At 35.6% G+C, this 22,417-nt stretch overlaps 1 protein-coding gene across 3 annotated transcripts in view; it reads right to left on the bottom strand.

The window, feature by feature from the left end:
* The window catches only part of ARL6IP6 (ADP ribosylation factor like GTPase 6 interacting protein 6), a 45,184-nt gene that overhangs the window by 21,095 nt on the left and 1,672 nt on the right, over positions 1-22,417 (bottom strand). For all 3 annotated transcript variants that reach the window (XR_003518992.2, XR_003518991.2, XM_027588448.1), the window contains exons 2-3: positions 21,921-21,974; positions 12,848-12,980 (exon numbers count right to left, since the gene is read on the bottom strand). Coding sequence is in view for 1 of the 3 variants with exons in the window: in XM_027588448.1 (XP_027444249.1) it covers positions 12,848-12,980; positions 21,921-21,974 (187 nt within the window). In the remaining 2 variants the exon portion in view is untranslated. The remainder of the gene's footprint in view (positions 1-12,847; positions 12,981-21,920; positions 21,975-22,417) is intronic.

Raw genomic sequence — 22,417 nt, 5'->3', positions numbered from 1 at the left:
GGCAGGCCAGATAGACTTGCAAGTCTTCAGCCAACTAGTAGCAGCTGAAAAAAGTGATTCCACAAGTGAGAAGTAGTGATCAAAAGGCTGAAAGAAAACAGGAGGGAGTGGTGTCACAGAGATTAAGAAAGAAGAGAATTCTGAGGAGGAATCATAAGCCATCTCAAATAATGGATTGAAAAATGCACAGGGCACCTGGGTAGTTTAGTCTGTTGGGCATCCGATTTCTTGTTTTCAACTCAGGTCATGATCTCAGGGTTGTGAGACTGAGCCCTGTATTGGGCTCTGCATTGGGCCCTGGGCTGGGCACAGAACCCTGGGACTCTCTCTCTCCCTCTCCCTTTGCCACCCACCCACCCTCCCCAATGTGTGTGTGCATGCATGCACACTGGAGCGCTCTCTCAAAAAAAAAAAAATGAACATTAAATTTTGTAATTAGGAGGACTGCAGTCAATTCAAGGAGAAAACAATTTAGTGTAGGGGTAACTGCAAGAGACCTCTACTAGCAAATACAGTTACTGTGGAGACAGGGCCTACCCCTTCTCTAGTCTTCCAAGATGCTTAGAAGTGGAGAGCAGAACTGGGCATGAGGATTTTTTTTCTCTACCAGAGGAGAAACTCGAATGTCTTAGAAATATTCTAACAAGAAGACTAGATACAAAGGGAAAGGCTGAAGATATATGAAAAATGGAATTGCAGGGATGGGCAGGGTATAGGATCTAGAGCAAAGGAAGTAAACTTAAGTTTGGGCAGGTGGAAGGACACTTAATACTCTGAGAGAAGAGAAATAGGATAATGGGTGTGTATGTAAAGGAAGTTTATAATCACGAGAAGGGGATGGAAGAAGCATTAAGTTCACTCACAATGACCTTTCTGTGACTGGAAGCGGAGCCCCCAGAAAAGAGTATGATGTGATAAGGATTTGGATGAGCCACAGGGGGAAAAAAGGAGATGGATCGATGGATGGATGGATGCATGGATTGAGAGAGCTAGCTGAGATTTTAGTTCAGACGGTGAGGGCTGTGAACTCTGGTTACTCAGATCTTAGTTTGGATGATTCAACTCTGCCTCATTATTCTCTTTATACGGAACACCACAGGCCTTGCCCTATTTTAGAATCAATTTGAAGTCTTCTGCTATTTTAACATTTCATTAGCTTTGCTCCAGGCTCTCTCTCCTACTTGACCTTTCTTTTGACCTCTACAATTTTGCAATTTTATAGGACAGGCACATCAAACTTTTTCTTTACACAAGGCCCGGTAAAAGGAAGCCAGTTTTTCTTATAGTTCATAACAACGGAACAACAAAAATTTGTATTTACTTTGGCTTTCCTATTATAAAATTTCAATTACAATTATTTTCCTCGCCACTAAATTATGTTTCCCACTCCACTTCTTAACCCTGAAAAACATTTCCCAATCTTGGCAAGGAAGTCACTTTGGATTCACAATCTAAAGAAGTGAGTAAACTAAATACAATGGGCTTTAGAGCAGCTGTCTTATTTATTTTGTTATAATTTTAAACATCCTCAAGTTGTAAGCTTTCCTGCTTATTCAAACGGCAGCCTTTAGTTGATCTTTCATTACTACTTTAGTATCATCATTTGTTCATTAAAACTCAGGTATTCAGTAAAAGTTATTAAGTTTATCAATAAGGTATAAAGTAGTTACCTGTTTTCCAAAACTGAAATGTGATTTTTAGAAATGTATGTCATACCCTTCCAGCTATAAAACTAGCCAATTAAAATTATATGAACAGACAAGCCTACCCTACCTAATATATATATATATATTTTTTGCCCCCAAATTAAAAATCTTTTGTAAGCACCATCTAATTTCAGAGCAGTCTCCTAAAGCAGGGGTTGGCAAACTAGGACACACTTGTCCGGCACCTGTTTCTTTTTACTGGAACATGGCCTCACTCGTTCCTTTAGGTATTGTCTATGGCTGCTTTGGTGCTAAAAATCAACTTATTTCAACTTTACGGCTATGTGAGAGACCATATTATCCACAAAGCTAAAAATACACACCACTTGGCCCCTTACGGAAAAAGTTTGCTGACTTCTGTTGTAAAGCCCTCCTATTCAAAGTATAGTCCATAGACCAGCATTTATATAAGCAACGCCTGTGAATTTCCTGGAAACTCAGAATCTCAGACCCCACCCCAGACATAATGAATCAGAATCTCTATTTTCAGCTAAATCTTCCAGTGATTCTAAAAGCCTCAAAGTAAATACTGTTGCTCATTGTTTGGACATCTACAAATTAGCAAGGAGATTTCTAACTAGACCATTACTTCAGAAATCTATCCCAATTACTTTCTATATGAAAACTTCAAATTCACTGTAATTTTAAACAAAGAAATAGGTTGAACAAACACATAAAATTTGTTTCACTGTAGCATCATGTTCTAAATAGATTTCATGACTTCTTTGAAATTTTTTATGACAGGGAATTCAAGTAAGAAATCAAGTAAGAGACTACCTGCGGAAGAAAATTTCTCCTATTTCTTTCTTCCTATTACAGATTTACCTTGTTAGGACAGTGGCTACACACTGGGTATATAAGTGTGTTTATATATGTACATTCAAAATAACCTCTTAGGATAAAATGCAGCAAATTATTTTTAGAATGAAGTATCAAAGAATAAGATTAAAACTATCTTATTAGTTAGCTTACCAAATTTTATTTTTTTATTTTTTTAAAGATTTTATTCATTTATTTGAGAGAGAATGAGACAGAGAGAGAGCACATGAGAGGGGGGAGGGTCAGAGGGAGAAGCAGACTCCCTGCTGAGCAGGGAGCCCGATGCGGGACTTGATCCTGGAACTCCAGGATCATGACCTGAGCCGATGGCAGTCGCCTAACCAACTGAGCCACCCAGGCACCCAGCTTATCAGATTTTAAAGTATAGTTATATTTGAGTGGAGTGATATACTTCAAATGCATACACACACACAACCATATACACACATATTCACATATGTATATAGTCATAAGGTTTTACTAATCAAGAAGATTACAAATACAGAAATAATTAGGAACTAGTCTGTTAACACTAGTTATATTACAGGTTATTTTAAATGAGACTCTGCAAGACTTTCACCTTCAAAAGTATATAATTCTGTGCTGTTTTATAATGAGCTTGTACTGTTTTATAATGAGCTTGTATTAATTCTATAATCACAAATTACAAAAAATCAGTAAGGACAAATTTTAAGTCATGGTCACTGTCCTAACAAATAAACTTCTAAATTATTGAAAAATAGAAAATGCTATTAAAATATAAAATCATTAGAAACATGGCTGTGTATTGACTTCAGGGTTTCATGATAAATCTGAGGTAAAGATTATCTGGATAAACATTTACTTAAAAGATGTAAAAGGTGAGTATAAACATAGACACTTCATTGTAATGTATCATTCTTAAAAATACGTAGGAGCTGGGGTGCCTGGGTGGCTCATTCAGTTGAGCGTCTGAATCTTGGTTTTGGCTCAGGTCATGATCTCAGGGTCCTGGGATGGAGCCCCTTACTGGGCTCAAGGACTTCATCATAAATAAATAATGTACCATCCTAATGGAGCAAGTTGATTTATCAATCTACACATTAGTAAACTATGTTATAATAGAATTTAAAATTTCAACTTTTAAGAGTTTCCTTATTTTTAAAAAGACTTTATTCTCCTTAGCATTTTATTTCGTTTCCTAGCTATACTGCCAACTTCTCTGGTCCTACTATCTCCTGTATAGCATAAGGATGGTCTGCATGAGGTCTTTAATCCCTTTTGGATCTCAATCCTGCAATAATTATCCCTCCCTATGTACACTAGTCTTCTATCTAGAATTTTGCCAACTAGAAATTTTAATTGAGTCACAATCCCATGCTTTGCCAGTGTGATATTAACTGATGTAATGATCTATGGGCACTGAAAGATCCTAAAGATGAGCAAAGTTCTTTAAAATGGAATTACATATGTATACATTTTATTTTTTTTTAAGATTTTATTTATTTGAGAGAGAGAACGTGCACAAGCAGGGGGAGTGGCAGGCAGAGGGAAAGGGAGAAGCAGGCTCCCCGCAGAGCAGGGAGCCCGATGCGGGGCTCAATTCCAGGACCCTGAGACCATGACCTGAGCGGAAGGCAGACGCTTAATGACTGAGCCACCCAGGTGCCCCCATATGTATACGTTTTAAATATCTCTTATTGTACTCAATTCCTTGAAAATCAGTCAAACGGAAATAAAGGTGTATCTGGTTGGATGAAAGTATGTACGTATTAACCCACAGTTTATCTATATATAGCAATCTACTAGGTTGCAAACTGAATAATGTCAAACATTTTAACTTTATTCACCAGTGTGTTGAGGTAGAAAAATGCCCCAAAACATCCATCTGTGCTGAGTACTATCCTGATTAAACAAAGTCCTTATTCCATAGGAAGTTAGGGCAAATAGTACAAAAGATACAAGAATAATGGGTTCCCAAGTCTTTAGATTTCATGAGTCAGTTAAAAAAAGATTATTTTGAAAAAAGGAAGTAACTGACACTGTGTTTTTTTTGCCAAACTTTCACTTTGCCAAGAACAATGTTTGAAAATCACTACTAGCTAGGGGCATCTGGGTGGCTCAGTCGGTTGAGTGTCTGCCTTCGGCTCAGGTCATTATTCTGGGGTCCTGGAATCGAGCCCTGCGATGGGCTCTCTGCTCAGCGGGGAGTATGCTTCTCCCTCTCCTTCTGCACCCCCCCCCCATTCATGTGCTCTATCTCTCTCAAATAAGTAAATTCTTAAAAAAAAAGAAAAAAAGAAAAAAATCATTACTAACTAATATCAGCATATTTCATTAAAGAAAGAGTGTCTATATCAAAAGAATACAAAGGATAAAATCTCAAAATAAGTAACAATGACCCAATAAAAGATAATTGGCAGCCATAGCAAACAGGTACAAAGCAAATACTCACTTGCTACATTACTTTATGAAAACAAGGGAACCGAGTATGATTTCTTACTGGACTTTGTTATATCTATTTAAGTTTCCATTCAGAACAATAATGGAATATATAAGACATGCATATATTTTAACCCTTTACTTCAAGAAGCCACAGTGCAGTACCATCAATATATTTATTAATAGTGACCACATTGCAACTGATGGCTCCAAACAGTATCTAGATAATGAAACTTCAGGATGCTCAAATATCAAGGCCAAGTTCTTGATCTATCTCCTTTGTCTGTAGGTTTTCTCTCCTACTGCAATTAGCCATCTGACATCTGTTTCATTAGTCCAAGGCAATAAAGAATCTGATTCAACAAAGAGGCAGCTCTCCAAAATCTATATGAAAAAGTTGTAGAGTCAATTTATTGTGCTCAATGTTCAACAGTGTGCCTAGAAAAGGACTTCTAATTTAAATACTAAGTCACCCACTTACCTTGACCTCTAAGATTGATATCACTGCCAAAGAATCCATGACCCCATTTCTTTTCTTTTTTTAAAAAAAATATTTTATTTATTTATTTGAGAGAGAGAGTGAGTAAGAGAGACAGCACAAGCTGGGGGAGAGGCAGAGGGAAAGGGAAAAGCAGACTCCCCGCTGAGCAGGGAGTCCAATGAGGGGCTCGATCCCAGGACCCATAGATCCTGACCTGAGCCGAAGGCAGATGCTTAACCGACTGAGCCACCCAGGCGTTCCCATGACCTCATTTCTACCATGATTTTATTATTGTATTTGTCCGTATCTTCTTAACCCCCAAGAATTAAAGCCCCCAAAGTTAAGAAGGACAAGAAGTTAGAGAAAACTCTTTAATAACAGAAAAATAAACCTAATGTTGAATAAAAAAAGAATATTCTAACACAGCAATGCCAATCCTAAAACTGGAATTTTCTAGAATTAAATATTTTACTCATTGTATGCTTCCCTTCTACAACAACACATACTCATATATAAATGTAATGAAAATATAATTATTTCAGCATCTGATTACATCCAGGACACTATACATAGAAAATAACACAGAGGCGCCTGCCTGGGTGGCTCAGTCAGTTAAGCATTCAACTCTTGATATCTGGATTGTGAGTTTAAGCCCTGCGTTGGGCTCCACGCTGGGCATGGAGCCTACTAAAAAAAACAAAAACAAAAACAAAACCACATGCAAGAGTATCAGATCACATGTGTTAATTTTTAGTCTGTAAAATGATTACCAAAAACCGTTCACCAAAAAGCAATTCACACAAAAACCAACTGTTCACTTCTACTTTACTTTGCAGATTCCAAATAGGCAATATACTAAAAAACAAACAAGACTTTATAGAAATAAATTAAATTTAATTAAAAGCATGTGTTTTTTTGCAACTGTGTATCTTCATATTTACCAAATATCACTTGTGACTGGAAAAAGATATAGAAAGGCAGACAACTCAGAATGATCCTGACAAAAAAGACCAAGTTTCAGGAAGGCAGCAGATAGCTCTTGGTTTGTTAATTAACTATGAAATACCATAGACTGCCAGTCAAATGCCATAGATAGTATTTAAAGCAGGTTTAGTGGAAAGACACTACTCTTGGTTTGCACATTCCTAGAAGTCATGACATAATACCAATAATTGTAAAGTTTCCCTACTTTTTGACCATGAACTCCGCATCAAAAAAGTCATGATTACAACCAATAATTCATTCTATCCTCAAAAAGACTCATCTTCACTTGTAATATTCGTGATGATAAATTTCTTAGAAGACAACAGAGGTTTTATGAAGAACTAAGACATTCTCCAAAATCTACAACACGTGGTGAATGCATGACATGCTATTTGTATAATATTTCTCAAGAAGGAGAAAAATTATTTAAAATCAGTTTCTCAGCAAGAGATTCAATAATCCAGACTTTGGATTCAGATAACCAATTAACCAGAAACCTTACTTTTTTATATTACCTTTGACCAGCATAAGGTTAAAATTTGAAATTTCCAGTAATACTTATTTTGTTTTGTTTCTTTTTATTTATAATCCTTGATTTCTATAATACAGCCCATCCTTAATAACTTTAAACACAAGCATTGATGTTTTTTCTCCTTGAAAATAAGTCTCTGTGGGTATTTCTAGCATAAGATAATAATCCTATGCCTACAAAGTTAACTTCTTGGTTTGAAGGTTATAGTCATATGCTGTTAAATTTTAATTTTTATCTAAATGCACAGTTTTTCATTCCAACAATAAGACTTTTGTTAACTAACACTATTGACTCCAATGAAGGAACACCCTTAACTTAAGAATGTTGGTTGGCCTTGACCCCTGACTGACTCTACATTAAAATCACTACAAAGCAGACAAATTTAATGACTTCCTTCACTATTTTTCGTATCACAGTTATTAAATATTTTGATTCTTAATTACAAAACAAATGAGCTTTAGACATCGTGCTGTTTGCTAAACCCATCACTTACATTACAATTTTTCCACTAAATTTATTTCTAGACTACAAAGTAACATTTCTACCCTAGGTGGGACCTATTGTAATAATTGAATAGTTTTTATTTTTAGCATGATGAACTATAAACCTGCAGCTACAACACCGCTCCACTAGATGGGGCACAGGTAATGTGAAATTCACTGTTAGGAAATACTCCGCTTCTAGACACCCCTAGCCATACCTAACTTCCTCCCCAATCAGGAGAACTTAAATAATGAGGTATCTTTGCGTGGGTCGGTCACATACCTAACTCCTGGAAACTATAATTAAAGCAGATAACCACAGTGTGAAATACTGATTACATATATAGTTATATTTGCCTGCTTGGAAATCACTGAGAAAACTGAACGAATGAATGGGGAAAACTAATGTGAAGTGAACTGGAGATGTTGATTAAGTAGACTAGAAGAGAAAATAATGACTTATAGTGATAAGTTGGGAAAGCCATATAGACACTTTAATCTGAAGTTACTGCCTCTGTCTCATTATTTAACATGGTAACATTTTCAGAAACAACTAAGAAAATAACTTAAAAGTATAATTGATCCAAATACACAAAGAAAATGCTTCCTAATAGAGAAGTCTGCATGTGTAACATTACAGTATACCTTTTAACTCAAAGTTTGCTAAGTCAGTATAATAATTTTTCTTAATATGCCTTTTTAAAGTCCATTAAATACCTGTCTGAAAACATACTTTGCAAAGTTCTTTGTCTTGTTACTTCCTAAAGATCCTGTGCTTATATAAAAGCGAAAATTTCTAAGTTTTGTTATGGATTATACTTGTCCCCCCTTCCACACTCTCTCCCATTTATATGCTGAAACCTTACCCCTCAATGTGATAGTATTAGGAGGTGAGGCCTTTGGGGGGTAATTAGGATTAGATGAGATCATGAGGTGAAACCTGATCTCAGCCTTGTGAGGATACAATGAGGAGGCCATGTGCAACCCAGAAGCTCTCATCAGAACCCAACTAAACTGCCACCCTGATCTTAGACTTCCAGTCTCCACAACTGTGAGAGGAACAAATTTCTGTGGTATATAAGTCACCCAGTGTATGGTACTTTGTAGTAGTCTCAACTAAATAATATCTAACAAACATAAAAGAATATGAAAAAATAATGAATACAAGAAAAGGGTTTTTTTCTAATCTCAACTCTCCCAATGAATTATTGATTCAAATTGATTTCATTAGACCTTTCACGTAATATTCACTAAATATCAAAAAATGTTGTTTTTTCTTCCCTTGAGGAGTTTATGTTTTTAGGGATAAACAACCGAGACCCACAGTAAACATAGTCCTCTCAATTTTTTTTTTCCACTTCTACCAATTAGCTTATTTAGGGAGGAAAAAAAAGCCCAGATGTTTAAAATCTGCAAAGGAGAGCAAAAGACTGCTTTTTTAAATAAACCAATTAGACACAATTATTTTACTCTCATGTTTGATATTCATGGTGAGAGCAATTAAAAAAATAAAGAAAAAAGTCCCTTCAGTTTGATTCTTAACTACCCTGCTTTTCTTTAGTTTCTAGCAAAGCAAATCCTTGTTTAGGAAATTATCTTAGAATCTAGCTATCATTTATATTAGATTTCCCTTTAAAAATAAACTGACATCTACGATGGCTGGTCTTTAAAGTGTATCTAAAACACTGAAAATTCAAAAGAAATACTGAATGAAAAAATGTTCCAACATAATGTTAAATAAAAAAAGGTTTATAAAACAGTATGTATACTATGATCCCAAGTTTAATTTTTAAAATATGCAAAGAATGGAAAGATATACATTAAAATGTTGGCAGTCACTTTCTGTTTATAAGTTTTCCCATTTTTTTTGTTTTTTGAATTTGCAACAAAGAATTTGTACTACTTTCATATAATCAGGAAAAATATTTATATTAACATCATTGTTTAAGTTATAAAAGAATACACAGCCTGTTACAAAGATATTTTTATAAATGCATGATATTACAAATTAATGAAATACATAAATCTGATTTCTAAGAAAATAAATTCTGAAGATTTCAACTTTCTCAGAAGGTAGAGAAGTTGTTTCCTAGTACAAGCTCTCACTCTACTGGTGACATAGAGAATATACTTATTCTGACATTTCTGAAGTACAGTTATTGCATTATTTTCCACAAGCACTAGATGGCAGGATTCTCACTAAAAAACTCAGTTTCACCAATTAACACTATATTATATGCCTTTGTTGTCTGTGGTTTCTGTTAATATGCCATCATCTATCATTATATTTATTATATGCCTTTTTTGGACTGTGTCTGTATCAACACAAGGTAATTTTAAATTACAGTTTCACTCATGGCCTTGAGTATTTAACAGTTGATTTATCATATATAAAATTAAATTATCCAACTTACAAATTGAAAGGAATTCAAATATATATATGTGAACATAATATATCTATTTCAAAACTGTGGTTTTAGGGCTGTATTAAGAAATATGCAATCTAAGTCTCTAATCTGACACTATCTCGTATTAAAAATTGAATGAGTAAGAGCAGCTGGCTGGCTCAGTCGGTGGAGCATGAGACTCTTGATCTCAGGGTTGTGAGTTCAAGCCCTACACTGGGTGTACAGATTACTTAAAAAAAAAAAATCTTAAAGAAAAAATCGAATGACTAATAACACACTGAAAACAGAGGTCCATCAATACCGGTTCTAGTTTAATAAAAAATGCAAAGATCGGGTGCCTGGGTGGTGAAGTCGGTTAAGCGTCTTCTGCCTTTGGCTCAGGTCATAATGAGGGGGGCGGGCTCTGGAATCGAGTACTGTGTTGGGACTCCCTGCTCAGTGGGGAGTCTGCTTCTCCCTCTCCCTCTCCCTCTGCCCTTCCCCAGCTCATGCTTGCTCTCTCTCATACTGTCTCTCTCTCTCAAATAAATAAAATCTTTAAAAAAAATGCAAAGGTAATTTTTTAAAAAGATTTATTCATTTATTTTTAGAGAGAGAACGTGCGCACGCTCGAGTGAGTAGGAGGAGGGGCAGACGGAGAGGGAAAGAATGTCCAGCAGACTCCCCGCTCACCACGGAGCCCCCCATTGGGCTCTGGGACTGGATCCCATGACACTGAGATCATGATCCAAGCCAAAACCAAGAGTCAGATGCTCAACCAACTGAGCCACCTAGGCACCTCAAAATGCAAAGATGATTTTTAATAAATTAGTTAAATGCCCACAGAATTCCAGTTATTTAAGAGAATACTGAAATGATTTTCTCTAACTCCAAATGCTTCTAACATCTATAAGCCTTATGAATTTTGGTGGGGGTAGAAGAGAATCTGCAAGGGAAAGATATTCCAGGAAGAGAAAACAAGAGTAAAGTCATGGCATCTCAAAAGTACAGTTTACTCAAGGGATGCCAGGGTTATCATAGGGTGCACTGGAGAAATAGCTGAAGATAAAGCTGGAAAAGTACGGTAGGATCACTTGGGGAAGGACTGTTCTGCTGTACTTGGGAGTCGACATCATTTTGAAGGCAGTGAGAAAACCACTGAAGACTTTTAAGCAAGGAAGAGCTGTGACTAAGATCTGTTTTCACAGAGGTAACAGTATACAGGATGAATTCGAAGAGTGAAAGTTTGGAGTAGGGGAGAAGAAGGACTGAAATTCACTGGCCAAGGCCTTATAAAGGGCAAAAACACTGAGGGTACAAAGACGAAATATTCCAGTAACACTTCAAAACGCAGGAATGAGTACATTTGGCAAAGGATAAATACAGTGAATAAAGGTTTCAAGCCTTGTTAAGTGGATGGAGACTGATGTCTTAAAGACAGGCTAGAGTCTGAATAATTTTAAGTGCAAGATGCTTTCTGATATCCAGGCTGCAAGATCTACTAGCTAGAAACAGGAGAGAAGTGAGCTATAAAGAAATAAAAGGAAAAAAAAATAAGATTATGATTTTTGGTGGTTTATGAAGAGTCTCATATTATCAACATTAGATGCATACCCCTTGTTACCAAATAATTAATGTCATCGAGCAGCAAGAGTATAAATTTGAATTGAACACAATATCACATAGCAAAATAAATTTTGCAACTGAACGGTACTCATGTAAACTATGGGATGGTATTGCACTGTTGGGTATAATTCAGTCAATTTAGATTATTAATTACTCATCAACCACTTCTAACACACATATACAAAATTTACTGGCAAGTGTATGATTTATGTTTCATATAGAGATTTATTAAGATGTTTAAAATACCCACATACATTTCATCTGAAGTGAAGCCAAAAGTTTTAAAAATAGATTTATAAGACAGAAAAATATGTTTATTAATAATAAGAGCTGGTAATACAATGATTATTAATAAATATCATTAGTATTAAACTTCCTATTTATAGTCCCTCAAATAGATTTTATCTGATCTCTACAAGCTGTCTATGAAGCAAGCTGGAGCTGGTAGTAATAATAGCAACAATAACAACCATAATACTCTGGCAACACACATATCTTAAACTAGAATTTATTTTCTACTCTTCACTTTTCCCCAACCCCTCAGTTCGTAGAACAAACTAGAGTTCTTAGATACTCTTATTTGGAAATTTATAGTATTTAAAACTTGAGCTTTCCTGACATAAATAAACTAGATTAGAATACTGACTACTGAATTTTCTGAAAGTCTTTGAAATACAGAAAATACAGACCAAAGAAATTTAATGTTGTTCCACAATGAAATGTATCTAATTTGATCTAGACATATAAATTAGGTGCCATAAATACTCGCTAATTATTACACAAAACTAAAATCTAAGAAGTCCAACCCAATTATTAAATTGATATAAATCTGACCATTTATACATGCACTTAGTAAAACTTCCACATTGCTGATATAAATTTAGCCTTCATCAACTGTTTAAATGAAATTCCATCCCAAAAGGATAAATAGCAATCAAAATTTCTTACTTTTTAGACATTTCTTGAATTTCATTTTTTAAAAAAACCATTGCATTACCTAGGTAAGGAGTTTAAAATATTCCCCATTCATCTAAAGGCTGAGCCAAACTGAAAACTTTAAGTCATTTATATTTTATAGAGGCAGGGACACCCACACGTTATCTTACATATAAGCAGCCTCTGGGGCGCCTGGGTGGCTCAGTTGGTTAAGCGACTGCCTTCGGCTCAGGTCATGATCCTGGAGTCCCGGGATCGAGTCCCACATCGGGCTCCCTGCTCAGCAGGGAGTCTGCTTCTCCCTCTGACCCTCTTCCCTCTCGTGCTCTCTATCTCTCATTCTCTCTCTCTCTCAAATAAATAAATAAAATCTTAAAAAAAAAAAGAATTTTAAAGCAGCCTCTGGCTCCTATCTGTTTTAGCATTTCAACAGGGTTGGAATGGATTTAAAAAGAACAAACAGGAATACTTACTTGAACTTGGCAGGTGAAAGAGGAGTAGGAGGAAACATTCCTGGTTCAAAAGAGTCAAAATAAGTCACTGTCCAAGAAAAGCTACAGCAGGAGAATCCAGCAGATAGAGATATTATAAGTAGAGTCCAGAATCCTTAATGGGAAGAGAGGAGGAAAACTTAAACACCAAAGCCATTTAAATTAAACCAGTATCTTCATGTTCAAAAGATCATGTGTATTTCTGAACTTCTGAATTACATGTAGGTGACATAAGAGATTTGAGCTTAGTACAAGCAAACCCATACAAAAGTATAAAATACTAAAGCACAATTAGAAGTCATATCATTTAGGGGCGCCTGGGTGGCTCAGTGGTTTAAGCATCTGCCTTCAGCTCAGGTCACGATCCCAGGACCCTGGGATCAAGCCTCACATCTGGCTCCCCGCTCAGTGGGGAGTCTGCCTCTCCTTCTCCATTTGCCTCTCCCCCAGCTCATGCTCTCTCTCTTAAATAAATAAATAAAACCTTTTAATAAAAGAAAAAAAGTCATATAACTTAATATCTTAACATTTCAATTATAATAAAATAATTAAAAATAGTTATAAATAACATTCTAATAGTTTAATATTTCAATTATTTAATGTTGGAAAAGAGTACAAATTTAACTTAAGAATATAAGTTATCTTCAGCTTTATAAAATTCAACTACAGGAAAAATGGTTAAAATACTTCACTGTTAAAATGTCTTGACATTTTTCATTTACTTTGTGAATCACAGCTTGCTATCTTTTATTACCTAGTATTGCGACTCTTTTCTTTCCATACCATGCACTTTTGACGTAAGAATTCACTGATAATGAGGAATTCTTAATCTCAGGAACAAACTGAGGGTTGCTGGAGTGGTGGGGGGTGGGAGGGATGGGGTGGCTGGGTGATAGACATTGGGGAGGGTATGTGCTATGGTGAGCGCTGTGAAGTGTGCAAGACTGTTGAATCACAGATCTGTACCTCTGAAACAAATAATACATTATATGTTAAAAAAAAAAGAAAAAGAAGATAGCAGGAGGGGAAGAATGAAGGGGGGGAAATCGGAGGAAGAGACGAACCATGAGAGACGATGGACTCTGAAAAACAAACTGAGGGTTCTGGGGAGGGGGGTGGGGGGATGGGTTAGCCTGGTGATGGGTATTAAAGAGGGCACATTCTGCATGGAACACTGGGTGTTATGCACAAACAATGAATCATGGAACACTACATCAAAAACTAATGATGTAATGTATGGTGATTAACATAACAATTTAAAAAAAGGGTAAAAAAAACTTAGTGTCTACTCTTTATAGCTTTCCTATAAACATTATAAACCTAATCTGATTCTTCAATTTTCCTCAGTATATGAACAAAAGTTAACTCCCAATTTACAAATGGGTTGGGACCTAGGTTTTAGTTTCAGTCAGAGTGGAAGACTGCAAGATTTTCTCAAAGAAATGTTAAGTCAAAAGCATAGTATTATATTGGACTCAAGGAAGGGGTAAAAGATTGAGAAACGGAAGAAAGGGAAATGAAAAAAGTGAGAACAGAGGGAATAAATTAATTTGACCGTTTATATATATATATTCAAACTGCCTCCTTAAGAGAGTTTACTAAGTGTGTGTCATAGGCCTCAGTAGTACCGGGAGGGAGGAAAGGTTGAGAAGACTACAGTTGAGAATGACTTATGAATTACCAAATTTCCTGGCTGCACAAATGTGCAACCAAGATGCCTTTTAGCAAGAAGTAGTTAAGAAATATGTGCCTAAGTCTGTTTGAAAACCATACAAAGCCCAGTAATAGAATAACAGCTAAAAGACAAACTCAGAGCAATGAAGTATTAAGAACTGTGACAATGTATTTTTTGAAAGATTAACCTTAATTTTTTCTCACTAGTTCCCTTTCCTTTACCCCCTTTTCAATAGATAATGGACTGTGTATTCACTGCTCCAGAAGGATGTGAGAAAGAAAAATAGCGCCAGTGTCTCTTTGGTTTTTATGTTGCAAAATGATTAAGGGAACTAGGATATAAGCAAGAGGAGGGTAGACCAACACAAAATATCTTGAATAGACAGGAAAGATAATGAGTTGACTGGGATACAGACAAAATGTTTGTGTAGAACAAGGAGAAAGCGAGGGCTTAATGCACAGGTGAGAAAGATTTCTCCTTGTTTGAAGAAAGTGGTGTGTCTGTTTGCCCTTGTGTGTATATATATATGGAGAAGGGGGGTTAGTACTGCTGGGGCTTCCTGGCAGAGCCATGGAGAGGCCACACAGTACAGAGGGATTATAGCTATATACAGTATCTTGACGGATGGGCCCAGAGCCAGGTCTACAGATGTCTCTCCCCTAAGTGGGGCATAGAAAGAGCAGATGGTGATGTGGCTATAAAAGTACGACATCTGAAAGGCCATTCTGGCCAGAAAGCAAGATGTTTCAGCAGTAACTCATTTGAGCAAATGTTTTGAGGACTAGATTGCACCCCACCCCAATGTCCTGGCAGTGTCAGACTTTAGAACCTTAACCCAACCTCAGACTAGGTAGAGAGAACCTCAGCAGAGACTGAGGTACAACCTTCCTGCCAACACAGTGAGATAGGGGACCAAAATAAAAATTATAAGCGTACTTAATGTACAGCCACAACTTAAGGATGGTTATTCTGCCAAATAGCTATTACTTATTATTTAGATGAATACTGCTAAAGGGGAGAAAATAATTGACAAGTTTACACTAAGTTTAATATCGTATAATATATAAAGTCTGCAGAACAAAGAGAGTAATTATGAAAAATCAATTATCTGTTTGGGGACTATTGTGGAATGATGGAAACTTCTAAATATCTAAAAAAAAAGTGAGAAAGACAAAAATTACACATTAAAAAAGTAATAAAGTCTGAGGCTCTCTAAAGCCCATCAAGCTTTTCCATTCAGGGTCTTTAACAGAATACCTGTCAAAATTAATACAAGAATATCCTTTAAGTTTTCAAAACTGACCACTATTCCACAATCTAAGTGTTTGTCTCATTTCGGGCTTTTTTATTTTATATTTACTTTGAACTGATCAACAATTACACCACTGATAAAAGTCAATTCACAATGAAAGGTCTAAAAAAGTACAATGTAATACCATGGTCTAAAAGTGCTTATGCTTCAGAAAGTAACTCAATTTGTTTGTGAACAAGCAGAAAAGCCATACTAGCTGGCAACTAGCAACAACTAAATCCGTAACAAGTCCCTTCCTCCAGAATCCTGAAGCTAAAAACTTGACAATTAATGTTATGTAACCCCATTTTACCAAGAGTTAACATAATTTGTAAACAGTACAAAAGCATATAAAAGTTAAAAGTCTTCCTACCTCAATTCAGCAATTCCACTCCTAAAAGCAATCAGCTAAGTTCGTTGTGCACCTTTCCTAAAAATTATAGTTACCTAAGTAACGTAGGTATATATATATATATATATATATATGTATGTATATATATTCTATTTTCCACAAATGGAATTCTCACCAGAAAAACTGTCCTGTGCTTTACTTTTCTTACATAACAAGGTTTGAGACCTTTCATATCAGTACACATAGCCACAATTCTATTGCATATTTTTATGATTCCACCATTTTTTTAAGATTTATTTATTCATTTGATAGAGGGAGAGAAAATAGGGAGAAAGAATTTAGGACATAGAAAAGATCACTAAAATCTCAATGTATCTTAGATTTATAAAAGGATCCAACAGACCAATATTTCAAGATTAAATAAGCTTTACTGCATCAAAAACATAACTCAGCTTTAGTCTCTGGAAAATGCCCCAAGAAAGAATAAAAGTCACAAAATATCCACTTTTACAAATAGTATTGTTCAAGAGAATTGAAAACTGGGTCCACTAGACCTTGCATTATATTGAGCATTAAAGCATGAAGCCAATTAAGTGACTTTAACTTTGAGTAGTTAAGGATAGGCTCTGAGATCTTGTAATTTCGAAAAAAAAAATCTGCAGGGTTTTCTTGTTGTTGATTACACCTGAACTACGAGCATCAGCATCACCTAGAAACTTATTAAAAATGCAGAATTCCTGGGCTCCATCCCACACCTAGTGAATCACAAACTCTAGAACAGGTGAAGTCTAGTAAAATAAGTTTTAAGTCTTCCAGCTAATTCTAATGCCAGCTAAAGTTTTACTTCATTAGCCTAAGAAACATCCCCCCAGATCACCAGTTTCTTGAGATTTACAGCTCCCAATGTGTGCTTCTCATTACTGCTTCTATGTAGTAGGGAGACCTGCAATGATTTTTATGACTAATAATTTGGCTGCACAATGGTAATTCTTGCTAATAACCCATACTGTTTCTCCCTTACTATTGTACCTAAACTATCTTGTGACATAAAAATTCTAATATACATTGTTGTGAATTTTGGTTCAGAAGATAATTTATATGGATGAATGCAGGATGGTTGGTAATATTAGGTAAAATAACACATGTAAAAAATTAATAAAGTTTGCATATTGTAAAGGTTAAAATTATTAATTGCTGAATGTGTTACTTATATTTTTCTAAACTTAAATTTATGCTTTCCCTTAAACAAAGTTTTTCTTACTGAGAGTTACAGTCATTCATTATAGAAAATAGAGAATAATAAGATCTAAAACCCAGGTAAATTATCTAAAATTTTGGTTGCACCCTTCCAGTCCTTTTGGGCTTTCATTTTTCTCTTCTTTCTTGCCTTAGTCATCATTCTTTAATACAAATAAGCAATTTTACAAACACCGCCACAGAATAGGATAACGTATTTATGAAATTTTCCATGAAATATTTGAGTTACCCCACCCAGCTTCAGAGAGCACTATATCATATCCTTAATACACAGTGGCCTCAAATTACAACATTCATACATTCACTGAAAATAGTTCAAGTTCACAGTTTCAGTCATTTTTCACTATAAGGAAGAAACTGAGTGGTTGTTTTCAACCTGTGCCTTTCCAAGAGAATGGGTCACTTCTCACCACACCCTTTCTCTTGGAAATTTTTACCAAGTTTCTAACGTTCTGTATCATGAAATTATGACGACAGAGTCTCACTTATCTCTTGGCAGAGTAAATAACTGATAAACTCTTCAAATGAGTTGGCTTCATCTTTGATTAAACTCAGTAGATATCAATCATCTCTGTAAATGTTCAGAAGCCTGCAAACATCTCAATCATAAAGCAGAACTACATGGGCAGCTAAAAAAACAACAGCCCTTGACAATGCAAGATGCTAGATATCTGGTCTTATCCACAAGAGGGACTTAATGTTAACTATTAACTAGTAGATGTCAAAGAATGACAAGTACCAAAAATCAAAAGCTTTTCAGACTGAAGGAACTCCATGAAGTTGATTACGATTCCTATATGGCATACTTACCACATGTATATTAAGAGTACTAGTCCTACATTTAATTTAATGACAGTAGTCTTAGATTAAGCATTTTCTGGTAACAGCAAATCCTTCTATTTTTCTTATGTGCTTATTTCAGGTTTGCCTCAAATAAAAGGTCTTTTATCACACCCTGTAGTAAGACTATGAAAAAAAATGCAAAAATTGGAAATAGAACGAAGTGTGCGAAAAGTTGTAAAACTTGGAAAATGTGAGATACAAAAGTCAATGTACAAAAATGAAACAATTCATATGTTGTATATTAGTGCAATCAATTTGGTCTGAGAATAACCTTTAGCAGGAAGGACTAAAAGGCGATTTTAAAACTTAAGTTTTATTTATCTCCCTGAAAAACAGGCTTACAGTAGGGGATGGTTTATAGGACAATTATAAAAGGAAAGCCCTTCCAATGCCACCTAGGGAAGATTAGGGGAGATGAGTTCCAAAACCAGGTGACAGCATCTCTCACACCTCCCTGGCTGGTCTACCTCACCAATAAAGATGAACACCGATACCTAATCCTATTAGCCATTAGGATCAATTAACTCCCCAAATGCACTGATACCATACTCATCATGAACCTTTTTTGTTTGAATTATAAACAATTTCCCATGAAGACTTCTTTTAGGCAAAGATGACAAGTGAATGGCAGTGTCGCAGATCCTTTCAAAGTTAGGTTTCTTAAGAGACATTTGTGCTTATACGTTATATCTTATTAGTCTGTCACTAGTCAACTTGCAAGAATTTTAAATGCTCTTAAACACACTTTTTAGGTGCCCCTGGCTGGTTCAGTCAGTAGAATGTGCGACTCTTGATCTTATGGTCCTAAGTTTGAGCCCCATGTTGGGTACAGAGATAACTTAGAAATAAAATCTTCAAAAACAAAAAAAACTACACTTTTAAAAAATGAGATGCTCACCCTGTAAAAAGTATTTCTTAAACTGTGGGGCATCAAAATCACCTGTAAAAAATGAAGATTCTTGGAATCTACCCTGGGCTGAAAGGAAACCTAGAAGTACTTTTTAAAAAGAAAGTCCAGGTGATTCTTAAGCATACTAAAGCGAGAGCTGCTGCTAAAATCTGCTCTTAATGAGCTATACCAATCTTGGACGAGGCTTAAATTGCAATAAAAAATCTGCAGTGTGCAAAATTTTATTAATCTGTCTAGAAAGAGAACTCTTTGATGGGAGAAGTTACTATGCTTACATTATTTGATTCTAAAAACCAGCTGATTCTCAAAGAATTGAGGAAATTTATAATAAAATTTAAACAGGAATCACTGAAATATAAAGATAACAATGAGTATGGACAATAATAATTACAGCAAAAAAAAGGGTAATACACAAAACAATCAAACATTATACTTACCCATGAGGTACCTAGCAAACAAGGCAAAATAAATGCAATGAAATACAAAATCAGTAGGATTTAAAAAGGCTGCATTCTGCTTTTCCTGTAAATAGTGGACAAATTCAACACAGTTTTTATTAAAGATTGTTTTGTCGTGTGCAAACTTTTATATCCATTATAAACAGGTAAGGATATAATTCCACAGGCATTACTTCATGGATAAGCTAATGCAGCAATCCTTCTTCATATCTAAGTTAACTCAAGGTTGATTTGAATGCAAACTGGCCTATTTTCAACAATCAGCTGTCTCTCAATTGGACTTTTTTTTTTTTTAAGATTTTATTTATTTGACAGAGAGAGAGAGAGACACAGAGAGAGCAGGAACACAAGCAGGGGGGAGTGGGAGAGGGAGAAACAGGCTTCCCGCTGAGCAGGGAGCCCGATGTGGGGCTTGAACCTAGGACCCTGGGATCATGACCTGAGCCGAAGGCAGACGCTTAACGACTGAGCCACCCACGCGCCCCTCTCTCAATTGGACTTTTAACTGGAGGCTAGTAGTCAAGTCAAAACATTCTTCTGTAAAGAGGTTATGTTGTATTTTTCTCCCAACGGAAGAGAATTCCAGCTTAGAACAATGTAAGGGCAGGTGTTATTTCAACAACCTCAACTTTATAGAAGCTTACTCATATTGGCACTGCTTCTCTGAGACAGGTTAAGAACTCTATACTCTTGCTATAAAACAGCATTTTCTATTACATGTTATAATGAATATTTGCTATAAATATAACTATGCCCACTTTAGAGTTATCCCTGGGAAATTGAATTAATCCACTAGATGTTGAGTATACTCTTTGACCACTAAAGCACTGGTTCAATATAAGGATTTTTGTTTTGGCATAACTACTGTTTAGTACGGTTTTTTTTGTCACAAAGATACAGCAATTTCTCCTCAGTCCTGAGATTGTTCCTAAATCTTGAAAGTGAATTCATGCCATTAGCAAACACTGAATGATCTTCATATTTGCTGTCATAGTATTAGGTATCTATCAGGCACATCCAAAAAAGTGGAAAAAGAAGCAGGGCAATCACAAAGCCTTATTATATTCCTTTTGATACTGTACAAGCCGTTCCTTCAGATGACAAGTGCCACCTATGCTTTTCATAAATGTGAATGAAGTTTGCCAACTTTTAAATAGCAACATAGAATTCATGCCTAGTTCTTAAGATTCTGTTCTATTCTTGTGGCATCAAGTTGACAGATCAATAAATGCTATGAAAAGCCTCATAATCTTGGCTGTTTTTAGAGACAGAACAGTGTAACAATACACACTGATAAAACATGTAACTCTAAAGTACACTTTCTCATGCAAGAAGTTGAGAAGACCATAGAAAAGTTTTCATGGGACATCTAACAAATTAATTTGTTTCTATAATTTGAAGATAAAGATATCCCCTTCTGTAAAACCAGTCAGACTGTATTTTGTATCACTGTGAGGGCAATAGCCTTGAAGAGGCAGATTAAATAGGTCAGCTAAAATTGGGAGAGGGGGTGACATGCAGGATACGATCTCAACCATTTTTTTTTTCCAATTCAGAATGATTAATCAAATAAATTACAGCAAACAGGAGTAAAATAGCTCAAACAGGTAAAGTTCTGGACGCTTCAAAATCATTTTGGCAGAAAGAAATAAATACGAGAGAGAGCACAAGCAGGGGGAGCAGCAGGGGAGGGAGAAGCAGGGACCCTGAGCTGAAAGCAGACGCTTAAGAACTGAGCCATCCAGGGGCCCCTCTGTATAGCATTCTATAGATATTCTATAGAAACTCAAGTCTGACTCTTAAGTCATTATTAACCTGTGCAAGTATGCCCAATACTTTTTACTTTTTTAAAAACAAGTTGCTTATAAGGAGATATAAACCTAAATTTCTCCTGAGGTCTGCTTAAGATGTCATCTTTGCTACGATCATGAGGAATTTTTTTTTTTTGTATGTTTTTAATTCCTGGGAAAAAGTATAGGAAGACTTTTCCAGAAAGTAACTAGAAAATGTTAAATAGTCTCTGGGTCTTTGTCACACACAGTTGTGTTCAAATTGTATTTCTAGTGTGTGTGTATACACCACTATATACTATACACCAAGTATATATAAAAAAAAATCTAATAAAATTTACCACACACAAACACAAATAATTAAGACTGAATGAATTGCACAAGGGATTATATTATTTTACCCAAAATTTTGTAGTTTAAACATGATCTCAAAAAATAAAAATGAACTCAAAAGCAAATCAATTGAGTTAAGTTTATACCTAGTAGCCCAGTGTCTATGTCCTCTTCAGTCTTTAAATTCTCAGCATGTAACTCTGTAAATACAAAAAAAAGGGGCTTGAGTAAAAAGGATGATTTTACAATTTGAATGGTAGCTCAAAGGCTGGGAAAATATTGTGGAGTTGTGGAAAGTGCTATGGAGTCAGAAACAAATGGGTCCAAATTCTGATTCCCATTTACTAGCTATGGGACGTTCGGTATGCAAAAAAAGCATGTATGAGTCAACTGCCAAATATACACAAAGTTTCTTAAGAGTTATTGTGAAAATATTTTAAGTTTATTTATTTAATCTCTACACCCGGTGTGGGGCTCAAACTCAAAACCTCAAATCACATGCTCTTCCCAGGACTGTCAGCCAGGTGCTCCTGAAAATATATTATGTAATGCAAATTACACAGCCTATTAGGTTCCTTTCTTCCATTCTCAAAAGTAAGCACAACTCAGTGTCTTCTGCAATGGATTCCACTTACCAAGTTTT

The sequence above is a fragment of the Zalophus californianus genome, chromosome 3 (genome assembly GCF_009762305.2).
Source record: "Zalophus californianus isolate mZalCal1 chromosome 3, mZalCal1.pri.v2, whole genome shotgun sequence".
Classification (NCBI taxonomy): domain Eukaryota; kingdom Metazoa; phylum Chordata; class Mammalia; order Carnivora; family Otariidae; genus Zalophus; species Zalophus californianus.
Note: the sequence above shows the minus strand (reverse complement) of the source record. Positions and strands in the feature narration are given on the sequence as shown.